This window comes from Pseudopodoces humilis, chromosome 33 (genome assembly GCF_049639895.1).
Source record: "Pseudopodoces humilis isolate 2021_Gansu_Grassland_sample_001 chromosome 33, ASM4963989v1, whole genome shotgun sequence".
NCBI lineage: Eukaryota > Metazoa > Chordata > Aves > Passeriformes > Paridae > Pseudopodoces > Pseudopodoces humilis.
In genome coordinates, this window is record NC_142232.1 from 1,516,600 (window position 1) to 1,540,374 (window position 23,775).

At 49.3% G+C, this 23,775-nt stretch overlaps 1 protein-coding gene across 1 annotated transcript in view; it reads left to right on the forward strand.

Annotated features, from left to right (window-relative positions):
• LOC102102660 (uncharacterized) overlaps positions 1 to 23,775 on the forward strand; it is a 191,330-nt gene that overhangs the window by 51,214 nt on the left and 116,341 nt on the right. The window contains 1 exon segment of the mRNA XM_088068938.1: positions 21,949 to 22,538. Within this exon segment, the coding sequence (XP_087925064.1) occupies positions 21,949 to 22,538 (590 nt within the window).

A 23,775-nucleotide genomic window follows, 5' to 3' on the forward strand; every position in this document is an offset into this window, starting at 1 on the left:
TTCCAACAGAGTCAATTGCTGCGATCCCCCTGTCACCCCAGCAATGGAAACAGGTTCTGCCCCCACATGTCCTGATGGCATTAGGGTACACTGTGCACCAGTATCAACTAAAGCTTTGTATTTTTGTGGCTCTGATGTGCCAGGCCATCGGATCCACACCGTCCAAAAGACCCGGTTTTCCCGTGCCTCTTCCTGGCTAGAGGCAGGGCCCCTCTAGCACTGGTCATCCTCTCCTCCCTGGGCATACATGCTAGAGGTTCCTTCAAGGGGATCATCCTCTTTTCTGTAATATCTGGCAGTTTGGTCACGGGAGGTTGAGGCTACCTTCACTTTAGTGGAACCTTTCTGGTTACTGGTTCCCTGCCTGAGTTGACGCACTCGTGCTGCCAGGGCAGAAGTGGGTTTCCCATCCCACTTTCCCATGTCTTCCCCATGGTCACGTAGAAAAAGCCACAGCTCAGTTCGTGAGGTGTACCCTCTCTCTCTAGCTGGGGAACGCTGGGCTTGGAGTTTTGGGCTTGTGACCCGCACTGGTGCCATATGGGAACTGCTCTTCCTCATCTCTTCCCTCATTTCCCTCATCTCCTCTTTGAGTTCCTTAATCACAGTGTAAATCTTAGCCTGCTGCGGCCATGGACCATAGTGTCATAATTTCTAAGCCTGGTGGCAACAGAACCCACCGTCTCTTGGCTGTTATCAGCATTAATCAGTGCAATATAGGTGGTGTAGTCACGTGGCCCTAGATTTGCCAGACTCCACAACATCTGCCCAGTGCACCTGACTTTGTCGGGGTCATTATCATGCTGTCCACCCCTCCCAAAAAGGACCTCTAATATCGCCACTTCTCTCAGTTGTTGGATCCCTTCCTCAGTGGTTTTCCATTCCCTTCTATGATAGTGCTCTTCCATTCTCTCTCTGTGGACAAACCTCTCTCTTACACTCATCAAAAGCCGCTCCCAGAGGGAAAGGGGCCCTTGCTCCCTGACGAATACCTGATTCACACCTGAGTCCTGGGTCAAGGGTCCCACATTCCTTGCCTCACCACCATCCAGCTGCACGCCTGTACCCATAAGGTCCCAGACCCGAAGTAACCAGGTTGTATAAGGCTCACGCCCCCGCCTCACAATGTCTTTTTGTAACTTACGGAGACTGTCATATGTCAGAGACTCAGTGATGATTTCAACTTCTGGCTCCCCTGTGGGTTGTGAGGGCCCTCCTTTCTTATCCTTATCAACAGGGTGCTGTGATTTCATCTTAGACTTCCTGGTTTCCACAGGGGCAACAGCTGCTGGCTGTGACTGCCCTTGTGGTTCAGCTGGAACCTGGACGGTTGTAACGTCTGTGGGTTCCACTGCTGCACAATCAGACTCTTCCCTCTTTGGGGCAGGGGGAGGGTTTCTCAGCAGCTGAGGAAATGCACTCCTTTAGCATCTCACGCATCTCCTTCACCAGAACCCCCACCCACTCTGGGTGGTTCATTTCTGAGGTGGGCTGTGGGTCAGGGGCAGGGTCTAGAGCAGCACCCCCTGTCTCTGGGGCTGTGCCAGGCTCTGGGGCAGCACTCTCTGTCTCTGGGGCTGTGCCAGGCTCTGGGGCACCACTCCCTGTCTCTTTCCCTTTGTCTCTGAAGGCTAAGTAGAACAGGCCTATCAGTACCACCAGCCACTGTAAGATGTCATTAGCATTCAGAGAAGATTTTAACCCTTCGAAAACTGGCAGGGTAGGCCCAAGGAACTGGGTGAAAGGTTGGGAGAAAATTTCCCCAGCTGACTTTTTCTCCCAGTAGGTACCATTATTATAGTAACCCAAAAACCATCCAGTTAGTGTGTGACAGCTCTGAATCCATGAGCCCGCCGTCCAGAGGACGTTAAACATCCATGAATTCCTCACCTTATCAATCCACAAAACAAACTGGATAATAGCCACAGTAGCCTTAGTTATAGGACCCATATTTAAGTAAGGTACAGCAAATGGGAGAAATATAGCTGTGACCACATGCCCCGCGAACCTGGGTAAGCTCAACAACATGGTTCTACCTAACAAGGTTTCTAAATCCAGCACACAAAAGTTAGGTTATTTAAGAACTGTTATTCCTTTTTTGCCCTTTTTCTCTCGAGCCCCACGTTGGGCGCCAAAATCTGTCTTGGTTCTAGAAGACAGGTGTCTGCTAGGGAGAGCAGGAGCCTCCCTTGGGATGAAAGAATGTAGACCCCCTCCCTCCGAATTATTATAAATTTGAAATCAAGGGGCTTTCAGGCAGAGATCTGGGGATAGGAATAACAGTTCTTTACTAGTATAATCAGGCAAACAAACAACAATAACTACATGAATAACAAGAACACAGAACCAGGGACCCCGGGACAGCTTTCTCAGCTGAGATGGGATGGAGGAGAGGTTTTGTTTTTCACAAACCCCTCGGGCAGTCAGTCCTGGTGCTCCTGCAGGGCTCTGAGGAACAGTCGGCTGGAAACAGCAGGGACGAGCTGAGATCCTGGGCCGGTGGCTGAGGTGTATCAGCAGCTCCACGGCGGTGGCTGCCACACGTCCCGGCAGGACAGGGGGTGAGAGGCCACCAGCAAAAAGGGGAGAAGGAGAAGAAGCAACCGTTCCGTCTGGGTGATGGCAAAATTCCCTTCTCTCCACCGCAGCAGCTCCGCGCCCCAGCACACGAACGTCCTTCCCCGAAGCCGAAGAAAACCAGCTAAAAAACTGTCCCCACCCTCCTTTTCTGCCCCCTTCCCCCCGCCCTGGGCCCGGCTACTCTTTGTCTGTTGTCAATCACCCCTTAGTACCGGTAGTTAGGTTGTCCCAGCACATAATGCGTAAAAATTCCCCGGGCAGGCCAGAACGACAAAACAAAAAACAAAAAAAAAAAGGACACCTAACCCTCAACAGCATATTAAGGGGTGACTCCTGGACTCACACAGTGCTGTGATTAAACATCCACTTTGTAACTTTAAACTGTTGGAGAGGTTTTTTGTCCATTAAGAGATTGATGTTGATACGGGATCAATATTGCTATTTTGCTAAATCACTGCCAGTCTCTTCCCAGCCTCCCCAGGACCCACCAGAGCCCCTCCTGTTTCTCTCAGGATCCCACAGTCCCTTCCCAATTTCCCCCCACTGCCCCAGGACCCCCAAACCCTCTCCCAGTCCCTTCCAGCCCCACCAGGACTCATCAAGACTCATCCCAGTCTCTTCCCAGCACAACCAACCTCATCCCAATCCCTGCTTTCCAATGCCCAATCTCCTTCCAGCTCCTCCAGGCTCACTCAAATCCCTCCCAGTGACACCCAGCACCCCCAAACTCCCTCCCAGTGTCCACCAGGACCCCCAGAACCCCATCTCACCCTCCCCAACATCCTTCAAACCCCTTCCCAGCCATCCTAAGCACCTCAATCCCTTCCCCAGTTTAAACCAGTCTATCTCAAACTCCCTCCCAGTTCCTCCCAGCACACCCCAATCCCCCTCTGGGCCCCCCCAGTGCCTCCCCCGCTGCCCCTTGCGCTGTGGGGGCCGGGCCGTGCCCCAGTGCCGGCTCAGGGGGTGCTCCAGGCTGACGTGCTCCACCTGGCAGCTGGAGCTGAGCCCGCATTGCCAGGGGGGTTTCCAGCAGCACCAGGAGCTGCTGGCTCCAGTCCCAGCTGGGGAGCACAGCAGTGGCCAGCACGTGGCCCGAGAGCTGCTGCTGGCCCTGGGAGCAGCTCAGCTGGATGTGGGCAGGGGAGAAATCCATCAGGGAGCAGAGCAGGCGGCCGCGGCCGGGCTGGGAGCTTGAGGGCACCAGCGAGATGGACACGCTGGGGACACTGGGAGAGAGTGGAGAGGAGTGATGTGGCATTGAGAGGGACTGGGAATGGACTGACAGGGACTGGGGTGGCACTGAAAGAAATGAGAGTGGATAGCGGGGCACTGTAAGAGAGTGTGGGCGTCTGGGAGTGAAGCGGGAATGAACTCGGAAGAGACTGGGAATGGGCTAAAAAGGAGTGGGAGGGACTCTGGGGCATCTGGGTGGGACTGTGGTGGCACTGGGCGGGACTGTGGTGGCACTGGGAGGGACTGTGGTGGCACTGGGAGGGACTGGTAATGAAGTGTGCGGCACTGGGAGGCCGTGTCCAGCACGGGGCTCTCGGCTCTGTGGATCTGCCCGGCAACTTATGAGTCATCAGAGAGACGCGCTCTGATTGGCTGGGGGGCGGTGTTAGCGTTCAGGAACACACAATCATGGAATGATTATATGCAGGTGCTTTATTGAAGAGCTCTGGGTGTCAGGTGTGATAAATAGAGACCCTTTTGTTCGACAAAACATATAGCTACGATGGTTTGCAAAACTATGCTTTGTGAAATAGGGATGAGGTTGAAGGCTGCTGCTGACGCCCGCATAATCATTAAAACAGCCTTGCAAGTTCTCTTGAATTTCAGAAAGCTAAGACACTCAGATAAGCCTTAAAAGGAAAACAGGGAGGAAAGGTCAAAAGAGGAAGACTCCTGATCTTCATCCTGCGACCACCAGAAGGCAGAAAAAGACCCCCAGCGACTGGAGGCACATGCACAGAGACACCCGAGAAAGGACACGTAACCCGGAAGTTGGACCACTTAAAAGGGAGAACACGGAAATCGGAAGCGCGGCAGCAGATGGAGCAGAGACTCCCCCGTTGCCCAGTGCTGATTTTTGCTTATTGCTTCCTTGCTACAATTCATAAAATTCTCTTTGATTGAATCATATCACTCTCTTGAGTGCATTCATTACAGATTGGTGCCATGACTCGGATGCAATCTGTAGGACAGATTCTCGGCATTACCGGGGGGCGCCCCGCTATTATTTAGCGGCCCGGCGGAGGGCCGGTTTCTGCCTTGATTGCATCGACAAACCTAAATTTAAAGCAATAAGCAAAAGGGAGACCGGTCAACCCCTTAAAATCTGTGCACAGAGTCCGGACGAAGACGCAGGACAATCTATTTTAAATATTTTATTTACGGCAGAAGAGAAAAACATGATTAGAAGGGAAGGAATGCGCATTTGGGATGCTCAGCATGCCCAGGGACCACTGGCAGATGTAAAATGGCCCCTCCAAAATCCCCACTGGGATCACCAAGATCCAGCGCACAGAGCACATATGCAGGATTTGAGGACTATTATAATTGAAGGGATTAGAGAGGCAGTCCCAAGGGGTCAGAATATCAATAAAGCATTCAACGAGAGGCAAAAGAAAGATGAGACCCCTACGGAATGGTTGGAACGGCTAAGAAAGAACTTCCAACTATATTCCGGGATGAATCCAGACACCCAGTTGGGGCAAGCACTGCTTAAAGCACAATTTGTGGCAAAAGCCTGGGAGGATATTCGGAGGAAGATAGAAAAATTGGATGGGTGGCAAGACAGAGGGTTAGATGAGCTTTTGTGGGAGGCACAAAAAGTGTATGTTCGGAGGGAAGAGGAGGCTCAGAAGCGGCAAGTTAAGATGATGGTGGCTGCTGTGAGAGAGAGTAGAGATCAAACCTGGAAAGGGAAGCAACAGAGACCAATCAGGAACTCAAAGGAGAGACAGAATGTTAAGGTTTGTTTTTACTGTGGAAAGAAAGGACATTTTAAGAGAGAATGTAGGGTGAGGATCCAAGATGAAAAAATGTTCAAAGAAGACTAGGGGGGTCAGGGGCTCTACATTCTCGGGACCCGAAAACACCAGAAAGAGCCCTTGATAAAGTTAAAAGTGGGTCCCCAGTATCAAGAAATAACTTTCTTAGTAGATACTAGAGCTGAGAGATCAACCATTCAGTTTTTACCTAAAGGATGTAGTATATCCAAAGAAACCGCTACAGTAATAGGGGCAAAAGGGGAACCTTTTGAAGTGGGGTTTATTAAAGATGTGATGATAGAATCAGAATCAAAAATTGGGTTGGGAAATTTTTTATTAGTACCAGAAGCAGATTATAATTTGTTAGGAAGAGATTTAATTATTGAATTGGGAATACACTTAGATATAGTTGATAAAGAGTTGAGGATAAGGCTATGCCCTTTAAGGGTGGAAGATGAAGATAAAATAAACCCAGAGGTGTGATATACACCTGAGAGTGTGGGACAGTTGAGGATAACCCCATTCTCGGTCACTACAACAAACCCAGAAATCCCAGTTAGAATAAAGCAATATCCCTTATCACTTGAGGGATGAAAAGGGTTGAAGCCAGAAATTGATAGATTGCTAAGTAAGGGACTATTAGAACCATGTATGTCACCTTTTAACACACCCATACTGCCAGTAAAGAAGCCAAATGGGACTTATCATTTGGTACATGATTTAAGAGAAATTAACAAACGCACAGTGGCATGATTCCCAGTAGTAGCAAATCCGTACACACTACTAAGCAAGCTGGGACCATAAACAGTTTATGGTACAGTGTTATAGATTTAAAAGATGCATTCTGGGCCTGCCCTCTTGATGAAAATAGCTGAGATTACTTTGCATTTGAATGGGAAGATCCAGACACAGGGAGGAGACAACAACTGAGATGGACAGTATTGCCCCAGGGATTCACGGAATCCCCCAATTTGTTTGGACAAGCATTAGAGCAGATTTTACAGGATTATCAGACAGACCTAAGAGTGACCTTGATACAATATGTGGATGACTTGCTTTTAGCTGGGAAAGAGGAAGAAGATGTAAGGAGAGAGAGTATTAAGCTGTTAAATTTCCTGGGGTTAAAGGAATTGAAAGTATCCAGGGCAAAACTCCAATTTGTAGAAGAAGAAGTGAAATATTTAGGCCATTACCTTAAAAAGGGGGAGAAAAAGATAGACCCTGAAAGGATACAAGGAATTCTGTCATTGCCGATTCCTAAAAATAAAAAACAGATACGTCAAATCTTGGGGCTAACAGGGTACTGTAGACAGTGAATTGAAAATTACACTAGCAAAGTTAAATTTTTATATCATAAATTGACACAGAAGGGATGAATAAAATGGAATTCAGAAGACACAGAAAAACTCCAGGAACTACAAGAAAGTTTAATTCATGCTCCTGTTTTGAGTCTCCCGGATTTAAAAAGACCCTTTTATTTGTTTGTAAATGTGGAAAATGGAATTGCCTTCGGAGTCCTGACTCAGGAGTGGGCAGGGAAAAAGAAACCGATAGGGTATCTATCAAAGATCTTGGACCCCGTGTGTAAGGGCTGGCCAGCTTGTCTGCAAGTAGTGGCAGGATGTGCCCTACTGGTGGAGGAAGCTAGGAAAATTACCTTTAATAGCAATTTGAAGGTAATGTCCCCCCATAACATTCGTAGTGTGTTACAACAAAAGGCAGACAAGTGGATTTCAGATGCTAGACTTCTAAAATATGAAGGAATTTTAGTTGAAGCCCCAAACGTAACACTGGAAATGACAGCTTTACAAAATCCAGCTGCATTTTTATATAGAGAACCTGAAGGTGAACCTTTGACACATGACTGTATAACCACAATTGAGGAACAAACCAAAATTAGACCTGATTTGAAAGAAGAGGAATTAGAAAGCAGAGAAAAGTTGTTTGTAGATGGGTCCTCTAGAATAATAGAAGGAAAGAGGAAAATAGGTTATGCCATCATACGAGGACCTGATTTGCAAGTCCTGGAATCAGGACCATTAACAAGTCCTGGTCTGCCCAAGCCTGCGAATTGTATGCAGTATTAAGGGCATTAAAACTACTGGAAGGAAAAGAGGGGACAATATATACAGATTCCAGATATAGTTATGGGGTGGTGCATACATTCGGTAAACTGTGGGAAGAAAGAAGTTTAGTAAACTCCCAAGGGAAGGATTTCATTCATCAAAAACTCATAATTGAAGTATTAAACGCCCTGAGAAAGCCCAAAAGATTGGCAGTAGTTCATTTGAAAGGACACCAGAAGAGAATAGATTTGAAGAGTAGAAGAAATAATGCCGCCGATCAGGAAGCAAAACGAGCGGCATTACAAATAATGGTCCTAAAAGAAAAAAGGGGGCATGAAGAAATCTGGAAACACAGGGATAATGACCTGAGAAGTAGATTTACTGAGGAAGAGAGGTTAAAACTCCCAGAAACAGGAGCAACCGAGAATCCAGAGGGAAGATGGTTTCTCCCAGATGGCCGGGAAGTACTACCAAAAGCTATAGCTCAAAGAATATTAGAAAAAATACATCAAAGGACACATTGGGGAGCACAGGGGCTAACAGACTATTTCGCTGCAAAACATATGAGCACAGGTATTTGAGATTTAGCTAAGCAAATTACTAGAAGCTGCCTCCCATGCTTACAAACAAATAAGAAAAACCTCAGAAAATTACCATATGGAGGGAGACCCCTGGCAAAAAGACCCTTTGCAAATATTCAAATTAACTTCACAGAACTACCAAAGGTAGGGAAGCTTAAATACCTCTTAGTCCTAGTAGATCATCTCACCCATTATGTAGAAGCTTTCCCAACATCTAGGGAAACTTCACGAACAGTTGCAAAGGTGTTATTAGAAGAAATAATCCCTAGATATGGAGTACCAGAGACAATAGACTATGACAAAAGTCCCTACTTTACATCAAAAATAACTCAAAATGTGGCAAAAGCATTAGGAATAAAGTGGGAACAACACACCCCTTAGCACCCTCAAAGTTCTGGGAGAGTAGAAAGGATGAATGGAGAAATAAAGAAACAACTTACCAAGCTAGTGATGGAAACAAAACTATCATGAGTCAAGTGTATTCCACTAGCCCTTCTGAATATTCAAACCAGCCAAGGGCAGATTTGGGAATTTCCCCTTTTGAAATGTTATACGGTATGCCCTATAATATAGAGGAAGTTCAAACACATCCAAATGTAAGTGATCAATACATCAGAGTATTTGATAAAATTAATGAAATTCAAAAAGGCATTGTAGGAAAAAGGGATGCTAGCCCAAAGACCACCATTGGATTTTATATTACACCAGGTACAACCCGGAGAGTGGGTGCTAATAAGAAGTTGGAAAGAAAATCCCCTAACACCGAAGTGAGAAGGACTGTATCAAGTCCTCCTAACAACTGATTCTGCAATTCGAACGGCGGAGAAAGGCTGGACACATGCGAGTCGAATAAAAAGACCTGTGGAAGCACCGAAGGCTAGTAACTGGGAAGTGGTTAGCCCGGCTGGGGACCTGAGACTTAAAATATCCTGAACAAAATGACACCAAAAATTATTAACCTGCTTAGAAACTCATGAATAATAAACTCCATAAAAGCTTTTATATAGAATATAGAAGACCTCCACCTAGTGGTGAGGAAATATATAATAGAAGTGTTAGAATAGGCTGTACTTTGTGTCAGAAGCGTTATCCTTTTGTTTGTTTTAAATGTATAATATGTGAAAAACTCTGGTGGACCCACTGTCATAGAGGCTACCCACCAAGAGGAGTGTGGAGCTCTTGCTACACTGCCCAGAGAGAACTCACTGATTGGGCCCTAATAACCAGAATACGAGCAGGAGAATTTGAGAAAAGATCAGAGGAGTGGGCCATCTACTCAAAAGGGGTAAATCCCTTGTATTATTGCTATCATCCAAACGAACCTACGCCTTTTATAGCCAATATAGTAGCTGGGTTGTGCAGACGGTGGCTCCGGAAATTAGGGTGTTATACCCCTTTAATAAAGCATAAAAGTTGGGAAAAATATATACAAAGAATCAATAAAAGAGGAAATAATCCTCCTCCTGAAGAGTACTCTTGCTGTTGAGAAGATGGTACACCCCGTGTCCCGAAGCAACCGGGTCGACGAGGGAGGCAGAGGAGTAATAAACCGTGGAGGGAAGCACTCCAATATATATGGGACCAAAGGGTCATGGTTCTGGAAATGCCACAAGAGTGAGAATGAGACAACCCAGCAAAGTAATTTCTGGGGAATCCAAATTAACAATTCACAAAAGAAAAGCCTCTATTATAGCAGGGGAAACCAGTGTTCGTTAAAGAAGTTAATAACATTTATAATCTTAAGTAGCACATTTAATATTTGCGCAAGTAAGACTCATGAACCTTTCAATTAGTCTTTAATCCGATGAGAAGACCAGGTCGTTATCCAATCACAGATCACCTCTGAAGCCCCCAGCTTTCAAGTTACCTTGGATTCTCTCATTAAGTGGAGGACTACTGGTTATAGCTGGCCCGGACATAATGTGTTATATATGTGCCCAGCTTCTAATCCAAGCAAAGGATATTGTAATTACCCTGGTGAATTTTACTGTAGATATTGAGGCTGTGAGACAATTTCCGTAAGACAGAAAGTACAGAACCCAGATAAATATCTAAAAGTAGAAAGGGGCCCACACGGATGTATAAAACCCTGGACAGATCCCTCGGGGGTAGTGACATATGTTGGGACTTGTAAGTTTTACTACATCAATATTACACAACCCCAAGATCCTGGGTGGTTATTAGGACGGACCTGGGGTTTCAGAATATGGGAACCCGGAAAGGATCAGGGAGGGCATGTTTTCATAAGAAAGGAAGGAGTCCCCCATGATTCTGGATCTGTTAGACCAAATCCAGTGGTATGGAGAGCAATAGACCCCAAAATAAGGGATCAGAATAACTGTTCAAAGGAAACAGAAAATAACAAGTCCCAAGCATCAACCACAGTGGGGACACCTCAGGAATATAGAAACGGGGCTCTTTGGAATATTTTACAAGCTACCTTTAAAGTACTAAATAACACATACCCAAATTTAACTAAAGAATGTTAGTTATGCTATAACATTAACCCACCCTTCTATGAGGCCATAAGTTCCAGAACCGAACCGAAAAGAGTAAACGGCACTAATCCCGCTGCCTGCCTATGGAAAAAAGGAAGAGAAAACACCCCAAGAATAACGTTATCTCGAATTACCGAGAAAAGAGTATGTGTGGGAAATGTGCCCTCAGACAAAGATCATTTATGTCAAACAAAAATACAGATTAACAACCCTCATAAGCCGGCTCAGTGGCTGATTCCAGCAGCTAATACAAAATGGGTTTGTAACACTTTAGGAGTAAGCCCATGTGTTTCCATAAAAATCTTTAATGAAACCCACGAATTTTGCATACAGGTTATAATAGTTCCTCGAATTATCTATCATCCTGAAGAATATGTGTATTCACAGTATCAAAACCCAGGGCACCATGTGCTAAAGCGAGAACCCCTCACGGCACTAACAGTAGCCGTATTGCTAGGTATAGGAGGAGCTAGATTAAGAATGGGTGTAGCGTCCTTAGCCAATCAACACCAGGGGCTCAGGGAGCTTAGAATTTCAGTAGATGAAGATTTAAAAAGAATTGATAAATCTATAAAAGACCTCACAGACTCCCTAGACTCGCTGGCTGAAGTAGTCTTTAGTCTTACAAAACAGAAGGGGATTTTATTTTTACAGCAAGGAGGCCTGTGTGCTGCACTTAGAGAAGAATGTTGTGTATATGTAAATAAAAGTGAGATAGTAAGAGAGACCATGGCTAAATTACGAGAAGGACTGGAAAAGAGAAAGAGGGAACAAGAAATGCAACAAAGTTAGTATGAATCCTGGTTTAACTATTCTCCCTGGTTAACAACTCTAATATCCACCATAGCAGGACCGCTGATTTTACTAATCCTAAGACTTATGTTTAGACCTTGCATTTTTAACAAAATCATTAGCATTGTGAAAAGCAGGTTAGAAGCAGCTCACCTTATGCTAATACGAGCTAAATATGAAGTCTTAAATAGGGAAGAGACAGAAGATTATTTAGAGTTAAGTAAAAGAAAATTACAAAGATTTAACGAACAAAAGTAAGCAATAGAAAAAGGGGGGAATTGTGATAAATAGAGACCCTTTTATTCGACAAAACATATAGATACGATGGTTTGCAAAACTATGCTTTGTGTAATAGGGATGAGGTTGGAGGCTGCTGCTGACACCCGCATAATCATTAGAACAGCCTTGCAAGTTCTCTTGAATTTCAAAAAGCTAAGACACCCAGATAAGCCTTAAAAGGAAAACAGGGAGGAAAGGTCAAAAGAAGAAGACTCCTGATCTTCATCCTGCGACCACCAGAAGGCAGAAAAAGACCCCCAGCGACTGGAGGCACATGCACAGAGACACCCAAGAAAGGACACGTAACCCGGAAGTCGGACCACTTAAAAGGGAGAACACGGAAGTCAGAAGCGCGGCAGCCGATGGAGCAGAGACTCCCCTGTTGCCCAGCGCTGATTTTTGCTTATTGCTTGCTTGCTACAATTAGTAAAATTCTCTTTGATTGAATTGTATCACTCTCTTGAGTGCATTCATTACAGAAAGGATGGGAATGGGAAACGTTTTTGTGCTTCCCCGGCAGACCATGGGTTAAACGAATGCCAGACAGAGCTCTCCCCCTTCAAATCTACACACCAAAATTCCTGTAACTCAGGGATTCCTCCCAGAAAAAAAATCTGCTAGGATCTCCGTGAATTGAGTGAAAGCGGGGATGGGTCCCCCAGACGGAGCGGGAGGGGCCTGGAACCCCCAAATCGAAGCACAAGGAAGGAGGCTGGAGATTGGAGGGACCATTGGGAAGGGGCAAGAGTGGGAAAAAGAGAGGGCTGGGACCCCCAAAGTGTGGGGGAGGGTGCTGGGAAACCCAAATTGCATTGAGAGGGGTCAATGGATTGGGGGAACAATGAGAAAGGTGGAGAGAGGAGAGGGAAAGGTGAGCTTGGGATGGAAGAAATGTGGTTCCCTGTCCCGCAGCACTCGATCCCTGGAGCGATTCCCTGCGGCTTGTGGGGAGGAAGATCCGCATTGGGGGATCCCCAAGTCCCCTGCCCATCCCAGCGTGTCCATCTCGCTGGTGCCCTCGAGCTCCCAGCCCGGCCCCGGCCACCTGCTCTGCTCCCTGATGGATTTCTCCCCTGCCCACATCCAGCTGAGCTGCTCCCAGGGCCAGCAGCAGCTCTCGGGCCACGTGCTGGCCACTGCCGTGCTTCCCAGCGGGGACTGGAGCCAGCAGCTCCTGGTGCTGCTGGAAACCGCCCCCTGGCAATGCGGGCTCAGCTCCAGCTGCCAGGTGGAGCACGTCAGCCTGGAGCACCCCCTGAGCCGGCACTGGGGCACGGCCCGGCCCCCACAGCGCCGGCAGGGGCTGGCAGGACACCGAGGGGATTTGGGGCTCCTGGGCTTAACTGGCAGCCCCTCCTTGAGAACCCCTCTCCCCCTGTCCCAGCTCCCCTCATCCCCCTCTCCCAGCCCTTTCCCACCGCCTCCCGGCCCCGCTCCACTCACCCCACAGCTCCTCGCCAGCAGCCGAGAGATGGAGGAGGAGGAGCGGGAGGAAGAGGAGGGGCAGAGGAGGAGCAGGAACTGCAAGAGGAGCAGCAGAGGAGGCCCCACGTGTGTCCATCGCTCTCTGGATCTGCAGCCCCTTCGCGCCGGGAGCATCGGGCCCCGCATCCCGCAGCTCACCGGGGACGGGAATGACGGATTTGTTTGTCTTTACAAACCAGCTGGGGCTCTGCTGACAGATGAAACCAGCACTGAGCAGGAAAAGAAACAATGGGATGGATTCCACTGATTGATGAATGGAAAAAGATATTTGCCTTTACAAACAAACAGTAGATTTGCTGGTAAATGAGTTTGGATATTGAAAGATGAAGGAGGCAACGGGGAAACACCATAAATTCCATAAGAATTAAAAATGAAGATGCAGGGTTTATACACTGTAGGGGAATCATAGGTATCAGGCATTCCGGGAAATCTGTACCTCTCAAGTACCTCAGGCAAAGGGGAAAGAGAGGGAGATGGAGCTGGGAAACTGGGATAAAAAAGAGGCCTTGACCTCCAAGAATTTGAGAGACCCCAGGGAAATTCCCCATGGCCTTTTCCTCTATATGACTAAACTAAAAGGGCTCCTCTGTCTCTTTTTGGACATAAACCTCTGGTGTTTCTGGATTAATTTTCCTGACAGCTGGAAGGACGGAGGCATGAGGGGAAGCTGGTTTTAGAAGTCTTCCTTTCCTTCTCATGATTGTGCTCTGAATTTTTGGAGTTTACAGCCAGAAGTCTTCCTCTTTCCCCACTCATCCACCGGGTTTGGGGCGGTTTTCCCCTTTTGGGGGAAATCAAAGCAATGCACTGATGCTCCTAATTAGACGTGGGAGAAGTGAGGCTCCAGGGCTTCCCGCTGAGCCGGAGGCACCCAGCAGCCAGGGCTGGGCAAGGCGGGCCGGGAGCTGCGGAGAACTTTGTTTGTGTTGGGAGCTCACTGGCGGCTCGGGCCGGGCCCGTTCCAGGGCTGTTCCTCATCCCCGCCTTTCCCCTCACGCAGCCCGGGGCGGGCCCTGAGAGCGCGGGGCGGGGCTGTGCCGTGTGCAGAGCCCGCCGCTGGCTGCGATTGGCTGCTTCTGCCGTCACTCGTGGCTCTGACGCGCGCTGATTGGGCAGAGTGGGGACAAGCCCGGCCCCGCTGGCGCCCCCAGGGCGGCCGTGGCTTGGGAGAGCCGCCATTGCCGGAGCGTCTGTGCGGGCCCGGCAGCGGCGGCAGCAGCGGCCGGAGCCTGGTGAGGCGGCGGCGGAGCTCGGAGGCGGCCCCGGCCATCGCAGGTGGGAGCCGCGCTCGGTTCTGCGGGGGCTCGGGGCTCGCTGCGGGCCCGGGAGGGGGCGGCAGGGGGCTGTGGCGGGTGGCTTGTGCCGTGGCCGGCCCGTGTTGGCCCTGGGCTGAGGGCGCTGCGGGAGCGGCTGCCCGCGGTCTCCTTGCCGCTGGGGCCTCGGCAGGAGGCGGTGGCGGAGCAGCGCTGGCTCGTCCCGCTTCGTGTCGGGAGGCCGGAGGTGGCTGCGCTGTGCCCGGGGCTGGGCGGGAAAATTCCCGGCGCCAGAGGTTTGTGTGGCCAAAGGAGGCAGAGGAGTGGTGTGCGAGTGACTTTATTGCTGCCCAAAGGGAGAGGCCATGGGGCATTTGCCATGCGCTCTCTCCAGGTGTTGGAGGACGCGGCCTCGTTTTTGTCCTGATTTTCCCGGCCGCATGTCCCTGTCCCTTTGCCCAACACTGGCGGAGGTGCTTGGAAGGTTCAGCCTTCCCGATACGCCTGCTGCATGTCCTTTTTGTATAACACCCGATATTCCTGGCTCTGTGAAGTGTTTGTTCTTCTGGAAGTTCAGGAATATATCGACATTTAGTCTGAGCAGCAGTCCTTATCAATTAGTAACATTTTCTGAAACTGGTGATTTCTCCCACTGCTTCCTTATATACAAGTCCCTGGCTCTATCTCCAAGCAGATTCACTCATTGCCTCTGTTTTTTCTTCCTGGTTCTTCTTTGGTTTTGGGATTGCTCTCAGTGCCCTCATTCTCTGTCCTTTTGTAGCCGTTTGTGGCTCAGGAGGCCTGGCTGCCACCTGCATCCCCTTGCTCAGCTGCTGAATGAGCTGCACTCAGCAAGGTGTGGTGCATGGTAAAAAGATGAGAGTTGCTGTAGCACATGAGAGGAGAAACAGCATTTGTTTAACCCATGGTCTGCGAGGGAAGCACAAAACTGTGTCCCATTCCCATCCTTTCCACGTTTGAACAAGTACATGAGCTGCTTTGCTATTTCCTTTGTTATCTGTTTTACTACTTTTCCGTTGCCATCCATTTGCCAAGAGTAGTTTGAGTTGCTTAACTTTTGCACAAATTTTGCCTCGATTTTCTGCTAAAAGATAATCTGATGCCATCCCACGGTGAAATGTTGTGTTCCTCATCTCAGTGGATTGGTTGGGAGGAAGGTCAGGAGCTGGAGCTGTCTGGTTGGTTATTATTTCAATGACATCCTGTAATCTAATTATGCCATTGAAATGATAAATGGTTTCTCTGGTACCTGATATGAATTCATCAGGGTTCCCAGGGTCTGGTCCATGGTGTTGCAGGATTTGTTCTGGTGGCCGTTCATCTTTTCCCCATTTTTGGGTGCTCCCTCCTGATATGCAAAATAAAAAGAACTCTATAACTTGCAGATTAGTTATAAGAGTAAGTATGAATTTATTCAGCGCTGAGGTACATGTGGGATATCTCCTCTGAAAAGCATGCACACCTTTTTGATTTGGTTTTCTCTTTTTAACTTTTACAGACTAGGTTTACAAGATACGCCTAATACATATTAATTTTTTAACTCTGCTTGTCCTCACTTCATATTACAATTAACTCCATGCCCCTTTCAGTCCTTTGGCCACATTTGGAACTTTAAATCTGTTCTTTCAGGCTTAGGGTCTGAAGAATCTCCTTTATCTTGTGGTGCCATTGTCTTTGCATCTTGTTTGTGTATTCTGGCTCCTTATCTTATCTTGCAGTCTGACTCTCTTCTTGTTCTTGTGGATCAGAGTGTCAGGGTATGTTTTTTGTCAAACCCCCCTTTTACTCAAGCATTTCTTTATGTTTATTTCCTAATTTTTAATTTCTGTTTCACTCCAGCCAGGGCTGCATCAATTGTCAGCTTTTCTCTCATTAAATCATCACATACTTGGAATTCCCAACTGATTTCCCTGAACTTGTGGTAGCAAAGCTTCTCTTCCTGGGCAGCTGTGGGTGATTCAAGTGTTCTCCCCACTTCCCTGCTCGTGACTTCTTTGGTCCTTTTCTTTTTTTGACAAAAAATATTCTCTTAATGGTTTACGAGTTAAAGGGTCACCTTTAAAGCTCTTCTAGTTTTTCAAAATACATCTTAAATGTGAACATCAAAAAACTCATACCATCATTTTGCCATCACTACGAGCCACACACAAACATAAAGAGAAATTACAAAGCAATCAAGTATTTCCTTTTTCTTCTCCTAAAACTAAAAAGTGATTCTCACAACATTGTCCCAAACAGAACCTACAATATAGAAGTAAAATTATTATGAAAAATTATTCTAATGGTGTAATCCTTTCACTGAAACTGTGAAAAGCAAAAACTCTTCAACAATGTCTTTAGAGAAATAAGGCATTACTTGATTCTGGCCAGAATGTGCAACAGGAATAATTTCATGCACATGTTGATGGTCGTTATCTTGGGGAGAATCTTTTGGGCTATTCCCAGTCTGTTGAGATGTTAATTTCATCTCTGCTGAGTGCTGGAAAATCCCTTAAAAAAACCCTTTAAAATTCCTTTCCCCAAGGCAAAGGCAAACCTAGTGTGAGCAGAGAAATAAGATTTGAAGCCATTTTAAAGTTGGTCTATTTTGCCAGCAGCTAATCCCAGGCAGGGCAGAGTGTGAGTGGAATTGAGAGGCAGAGTGGAATTGTCCCGGTGCCTTCCCCAGCAGCTGTGGCGAGGGCAGGCACAGAAAGGCCTGAAGCTGCAAGAGTGAGAGCAAGGATTGTCCCGCAGTGGCTGGAGATGGCAAAGGAGGGTGCCCAGGCCGAGGATTTGAGCAGAGGATCTGTGGGCAGGCCCAGGGGCTTCCCCCGCTGGGGAGCCCTGGCTGCTGCTGCGTTGCCTTCAGTGCAGGCTCAGGGGTGGCCTGTTTAATATTCCCTTCCAATTCAGATTTCTGAGTCTGGAAGAGCCATGGCTGGGGCATCAATCATTTTATTTTTTTCATTTTGTTAAGTTTTGTTCTCTCTCTTATGTCCACCCCATAACATTGAGGCTATCTGGGGGTAAAAAATTCACAGAATGTTCTGGCTAGAAGAGAGAATCCTCAATCCAGCTCCTGCAATTCCCTGTTAATTGTAAGAATTATTCCAGCTCCATTTTAGTCCTGGGTAGCATTATGTCTGAGATTCCCTGGGCCCTCTCAGAGTCAATACACCACAAGCCTTCAGTCAAAATAGGTCTCAAAATATTTAACCATTTTCTCCACTATTTGCACTTTTATTTCAGATACTCAAAGCTGCTTTTTTGCCTGAAAATGAAGCCATTTCACAGAGGCTTCCTCTACCTCTTCTCCTTGTCCTCCTGACTGGATCAAGTCATCCACATCCTGCATTAAGCCAGTCCCTGGGGGTGAGGTCAATTCCTTTGATATTTCCTGCAAGGCTTGCCCCAATCAGGCCGGTGCTTCCGTGCATCCCTGCAGAAGGACCGTCCATGTCTTGAGCATTTTCCCTTCTACCTCTTGTTGCCAGCCCAAGGCAGAATTGTGTTTGCATCCTCTGGAAGTGGGCAGATCCCCAGAAAGCATCTTTTGCATCAAGTTCTGAATGGCAGCAGTGTGAGGAGGGCACCTGGTTGAGGATGGTGTAAGGATCTGAGACTGTGGGGTGCCTCGGTTTCATCATCTCATTTCTTCTTCTTGGGTCCTGCAGCATTCTGTGGATTCCATTGGATTTCTTGTTTGGCAGGATAGGAGCATTCTAGGGAGCCATCCCTGGCTCCCCAAGCCGTGCCTTGAGCAGGACTCACAGACAGGCTGTGAGCCCTTCCTTCCCTCCCTTGGAACAGGGGATTGCTTTTCGACACCTCTTGTCCTGGTTGCTTCAGGGAAATTTGGAGAGGCTCCATATCTAATTTTGCCAATTTCCCTGGGGCTGCCCACACTTGTGGGTTCACTTCAGCCTAGGCTCTGCCAGACATTTGACACAGAGGTACAACAGAACCAGCCTCTGTATCACCTTTTGCAACATTAATTTGCATTCCCAATTTAGCCATCAAATCCCTTCCCAATAAATTACAATCACAATTGTGTGCAAATAAAAATTCCTGCCTTTCAGACTCATCCCTCCCCATCTGCTAATAGTGGCTGAATAAAACACACTCGCTCATGTTTCTCAGTTATTGCATTAATTATTATTATATTCCCTAATAATTTACTCCCTTTAGGTGTAAGATTCTGAGTGGATGGAGAGGCCCCTGTGTCCATCAGGAAAGGTCTCCTCTGGATCCAGAGCCACCCTGAATGTTCCCAAGGGCTGCAGTGTGGTGGGTCCCTGGTGGAATGGGAGCTGTGCCACCGCTAAGAATCCGTGTCCATCAAGGGCTGGACTTGCTCGTGCTGAGGGTGCTCCTGTCTGTGCTTGCAGTGTCCTTGTGCCCTGCAGCTGGAAGGCTGATTCCTTGCCAGGGGCTGTTTGGGTGGGCTGTCCCCTGGCCAGGAGGGCAATGCCTGTGCCAGGTGCTTGTGGCCGAGGGTGTCCCCTGGGTGCTGGGGCCCCCTTGGGCCCTGGGCTTGATCCCTCAGGGGCTGTAGGAACTGTGCCATGGCCTTTGCCTTCAGCTTGGCCTTTTGCTCATCCCTTGCTGCATTCAGCTGCTGAGCCTTTGTGAGCAAGTGCTGCAGGGGCTTCTTCTGGCCCTGCTGCAGCCCCCCTCAGTGCCTGGGGGTGCTCATCCTGTGGCAGCTGCTGAGCTTTCTGCAAAATCCTTCCTTTCTCCAGGGACCCACCAGGAAATGCTTAAAAGATCATGTGGATCCTTGCAGGTCTAATCCCCATTTCTGAGCTGTTCCTTCCTCGTGCTCGCTGTGCTGAGGCTCCCCTCCCCAGCCCGTATCCCAGAGCCGGTCCCTGTCCTGCCGCAGTGTCCAAAGGCGGCCCCCCCGGCGGGCAGGGCCGGCAGCTCCACGGGGCCGGGCAGCGGCCGGGGCGTCCCGCAGCCTCCTGGGGGCCGGGGGCCACTGCCGGCCCTGCCCGGGGGGTGCTGGGCTCAGGCAGCGCCCGGCGCTGAGCCCCGGCTGCCCCACAGCCCCGGCCCGGCCCCACAGCTCCCCACAGGCCCCCAGCCCGTGCTCCCGGTGCCGCAGCTCTGCGCCCGCTCCTGCCGCTCCCAGCTCAGAGAAACCCCCTGAAATCCTGACCTCCTTGTTTTCCTGTCCTGGAAAACTGGGATACAAAGGATCTGAGTCATCTGGCAAATTCTGAGGATAAGACCATTCTGAAAAACATCCCAATCCTCAGTATTTTTCTCTTCCTCTTCTTTTCCATCATCTTTTTTGTTACCCCATAGATTCCTCCTGCTGCTTCTTGCTTTAAGCACATTCCTTCACACTCCCCTTCAGCCAATCCCTTCCCAGCACACCAACACCATCCATCCCCTGTTGTCTAAATCCCTTCTGGACTTCCCTTCTTGCCCCCCTGGGTGTCCATGTCCTTAATTCCCTCTGGGAGAATGTGCAAACGACCTCCACATGCTCCCAAGGGACCCTTGAGAGATATTTTGGGATCCTCATCCCTTTTGCTGGGACCCCATTGTGGCTTTCCCTTTTGTCCCCTCCCTGGGTGCCCTGCCATGTTTACTCCCCGAAGATGCCACTGGAGTCACTGCTGAGATTTTCAGTGCTCTCTCCCTGCCGACTCTTGACAGCCGCCCTGATCCGTCACTCGTCTGTCTCCTGCTCACTCTCGGGTACCCAATCAATCCCCGGTGCCGCCGCCAGCCGAGGGAGCCGATCCCCCAAACTGGGTGAGGCACCTTCAGCTGCACTCACTGCCCGCCGGCCCGGACGGTGGAAGGAATTGCGGAGGAGCCCCAAGGTGTGTGGAAAAATTGACATCCCCAGCGGTTTCTGTCCACAAGGAAGACAGAGGAGTCCTGTAACAGTAATATAATTCTTAAAAAAGGGATGAGGCCATGGGACATTTCCCATTGTGTCTCCCCAGTTGTTGGCAGACACAGCCTCCTTTTCATCCTAATTTTCTTGGCCACATCTCCCTCTCCCTTTCCCCATTGGCTGCAGTGCTGGAGAGGTACAGACTTCTCAATGCACCTCCTACATATGCACCCCACTTTTGTATGGCTAACGATATTGATGGCTGTGTTAAGTCTTTGTTGTTCTTCTGGAAGTTGATGAATTTAGCAGGACCTTGGCTGAGCAGCAGTCTGTGTCATCAATTAATAACATTTTGTGCAGCTGATGGCTCCTCCTTGTCACTTCCTTATGTCCACGTCCCTGGCCCTATGTCCAATGAGGTTCAGAGGATCAGTTTGTAAAGAGCCTTTGTTGTTCTTCCTTTGCTGGGGTTCCCCCGTTTTGGGGCCATCCCCCCTGGAGCAGGGTGTCCCCCCTTGGTGCAGGCGCAGGGCTCAGGCAGGGCTGAGCCAATCAGAGCGCGCGGCGCTGATGACTCATCAGTGTCCAGGCAGAGCCGCAGCTGCCAGCGTTGCCCAGCTGGAGCCCAGCTGCGCCCCTCCCCCCCGGGCCTTGGCGCCCCCCTTGAGGGGAATTTGGGGAGGTGGGAGGGGGGAGCGCCAAGGCCGGGCCCCCCCGCGCTGTGGTGGCGGGAGCGGCTGCAGTGGGGAGCGAGTGCGGGCGGAAGCGGCCGAGAGCCCAGCGCTGCCCCAGGCCGAGCTGGCCCAGCTCCATCCGTGCCCCTGCGGTGGGATGCTGTGGGACTGGGGGGGAAGAGGGAGGCGGCAGTGGGTGCTGGGCCTGGGGGCAGGAGGAGAAGGGAAGGAGCAGCAGGGTTGAAGACCAGAATGGTCAAAGGATTCACGTGGGAAGAGCAGGTGGGATTGTGCAGAAGGAGGAGAAATAGTAGGAGGAAGAGGAGTGTGAGGTAGAGTAGGGCCATGGGAGGAGGAAGAGGAGCAGGAAGAGGAAGCAGGAGAAGGTTCCACCCTCGCTGTATGTGCAGTCCCAGTAGTGTTGCCCTGGAGGTGACTGGGGTGGGGATCCACGATTTTGATGGGGCTGAATCTTGGTGTTTCTGAACTTTATTGGGCTAAATGTTGGTGCTTTGTTTTTTTGCAGGGGCTGAATCTTTGTATTCTGGAGGGGGTTTTGCCTGAATTTGGTGTTTGGGTTGTTTTTCATCATTGCTTTGATGTTTGGGCTGAATGTTGGTGCTTCACTTTGTTACAGACACAAGATGCCCAATGAATTTCTGAGATGAACTTGGGCATGGAGGAACCCGCAGCCCAAGGCGCTCTTCTCTCTTTTTCCTCCTAACCAGGAATTTTCCTTCCCAAACTGTGTCCAGATGGAAGAGGAGGAGAAAAAGCCCCAGAGATCCTGCTTGAGGAGGGGCTGCAAACCCAGTCCAGGGAGCTGCAAGGAGGAAAGATCCCCCCAGTGCCAGGAACACGGCCAGAGATCCAGCCGGAGCTCAGAGCTGGGGGAGAAGCCCCACAAGTGCTTGGAATGTGGGAAGGGCTTCAGAAAGAGCTCCCACGTGATCCAGCACCAGAGGATCCACACTGGGGAAAAGCCCTACGAGTGTGGGGAATGTGGGAAGAGCTTCAGCCGGAGCTCCAGCCTGAGGAATCACCAGGTGATCCACACTGGGAAACGGCTCTATGAGTGTGGGGAATGTGGGAAGAGCTTCAGAGATATCTCTAACCTGATGAGACACCAGGTGATCCACACGGGGGAACGCCCCTACACCTGCTTGGAATGTGGGAAGAGCTTTGGGTGGAGCTCCACCCTGAGAAAACACCAGCTCATCCACACTGGGGAGAGGCCCTACGAGTGTCCCCAGTGTGGGAAGAGGTTTCAGCAGAGCTCCCATGTCCTCCGACATGAGCGAATTCACACAGACGAGAGGCCCTTCCGCTGCCCTGACTGCAGGAAGGGCTTCCAGCAAAACTCCCACCTCACTCTACACCGGCGCATCCACACTGGGGAGAGGCCCTACGAGTGTCCCCAGTGTGGGAAGAGCTTCTCACAGAGCTCTAACTTGACCCAACACCAACGGAGTCACCAGTAAGGGAAGCCCTGCGAGTGCCCCGAGTGCGGGAAGAGCTTCGTGCGCTGCTCCAGCTCCATCCCCCATGGGAGGATCGGCGTTGGATGATCCCCAGTGACCCCCGTTGGGCAGAGCCCGGGTGATCCGTGGTCCTGGTGATCCGTGTTGGGAAGACACCTGGCTGGGAGGCTCCATATCTTCCTGGCTCCCTGTGGGCACCTGGATGAAAGCAGGGGAATGAAAATCCAATGGGATACAGACCGACAGTGGGAATTGTTTACTTTCAATCCTCGAGAAGCTTTTGCCTCAGGAGCTCTATGGGCAGATGAAAAGGGGGTGACACCAGAGTGGGGGTCCCTGGGGGGAACACACATGCTCTGGGGGAGGGAGGACACGACCCCTGGGACCCCCTCTCACCTTCCTGCACAGGCAGAAGTTGAACCCCAGTGCCAAGAAGACAAAGTCCAACATGGAGACTCCAATCCCTGTCAGCCTCTTGCTGTGGGCAGCGTTTCACGGCATCCCTGGGGGGGTGTGCAGAGGTCAGGACCCCCAAAACCTTTCACAGACACCTCAAGCCCCTCCAAGGACCCTCCCAGTCTACCCCAGCCCACCCAGGACCCTTTGAAACCTTCTTTGGACTCACTAATTTTGAAAAATGATGAATTAGAGAAAAACTGGAGATCTTAGCTAGAGACAGGTTTTGCTGGAACTAGTTAATGATTAAGTGAGAAGCAGGATTTGAGATAATGAATCTTGGACTCAGGTAAAAAATTCCTTTTCACTGTATGTTTGTTCAGCTGTGCTTATAATGAGAAAAGAGAAGCTGATAAACAGGATCAGGAAGATCACAGACCTTACATCTGGAAACCCATTTCAAAGTCACAAGGGAGGAAACTGGAGTTGTACCAAATGTCATTTGTAATGTCAACCACTGTAAAGGTAGAAAGGTGAGAGTGAGGAAGAGCGGTTTTCCTTCATCTCTTGATGACCCCTTCTCACCAAAACGACCTCCTCTTCAAATTAGGGAGCCAACCACGCTGGCATAATGACTTTTTAAACTCATTACTGTGCATTTTAATCCAAAGTGGGGAATGGGAAGTGTTAGCATTATGCATATCTATTAGTATTAATATGTATTAGTATTTTGGATATTCAAGACTTTTGTAAATAAATAGACACTGGCATCTTTTGTCAACTTGCAGTGCATATTAAGGGGTGACTCCCGCACTCGCCCAGTGCTGTGATTAAACA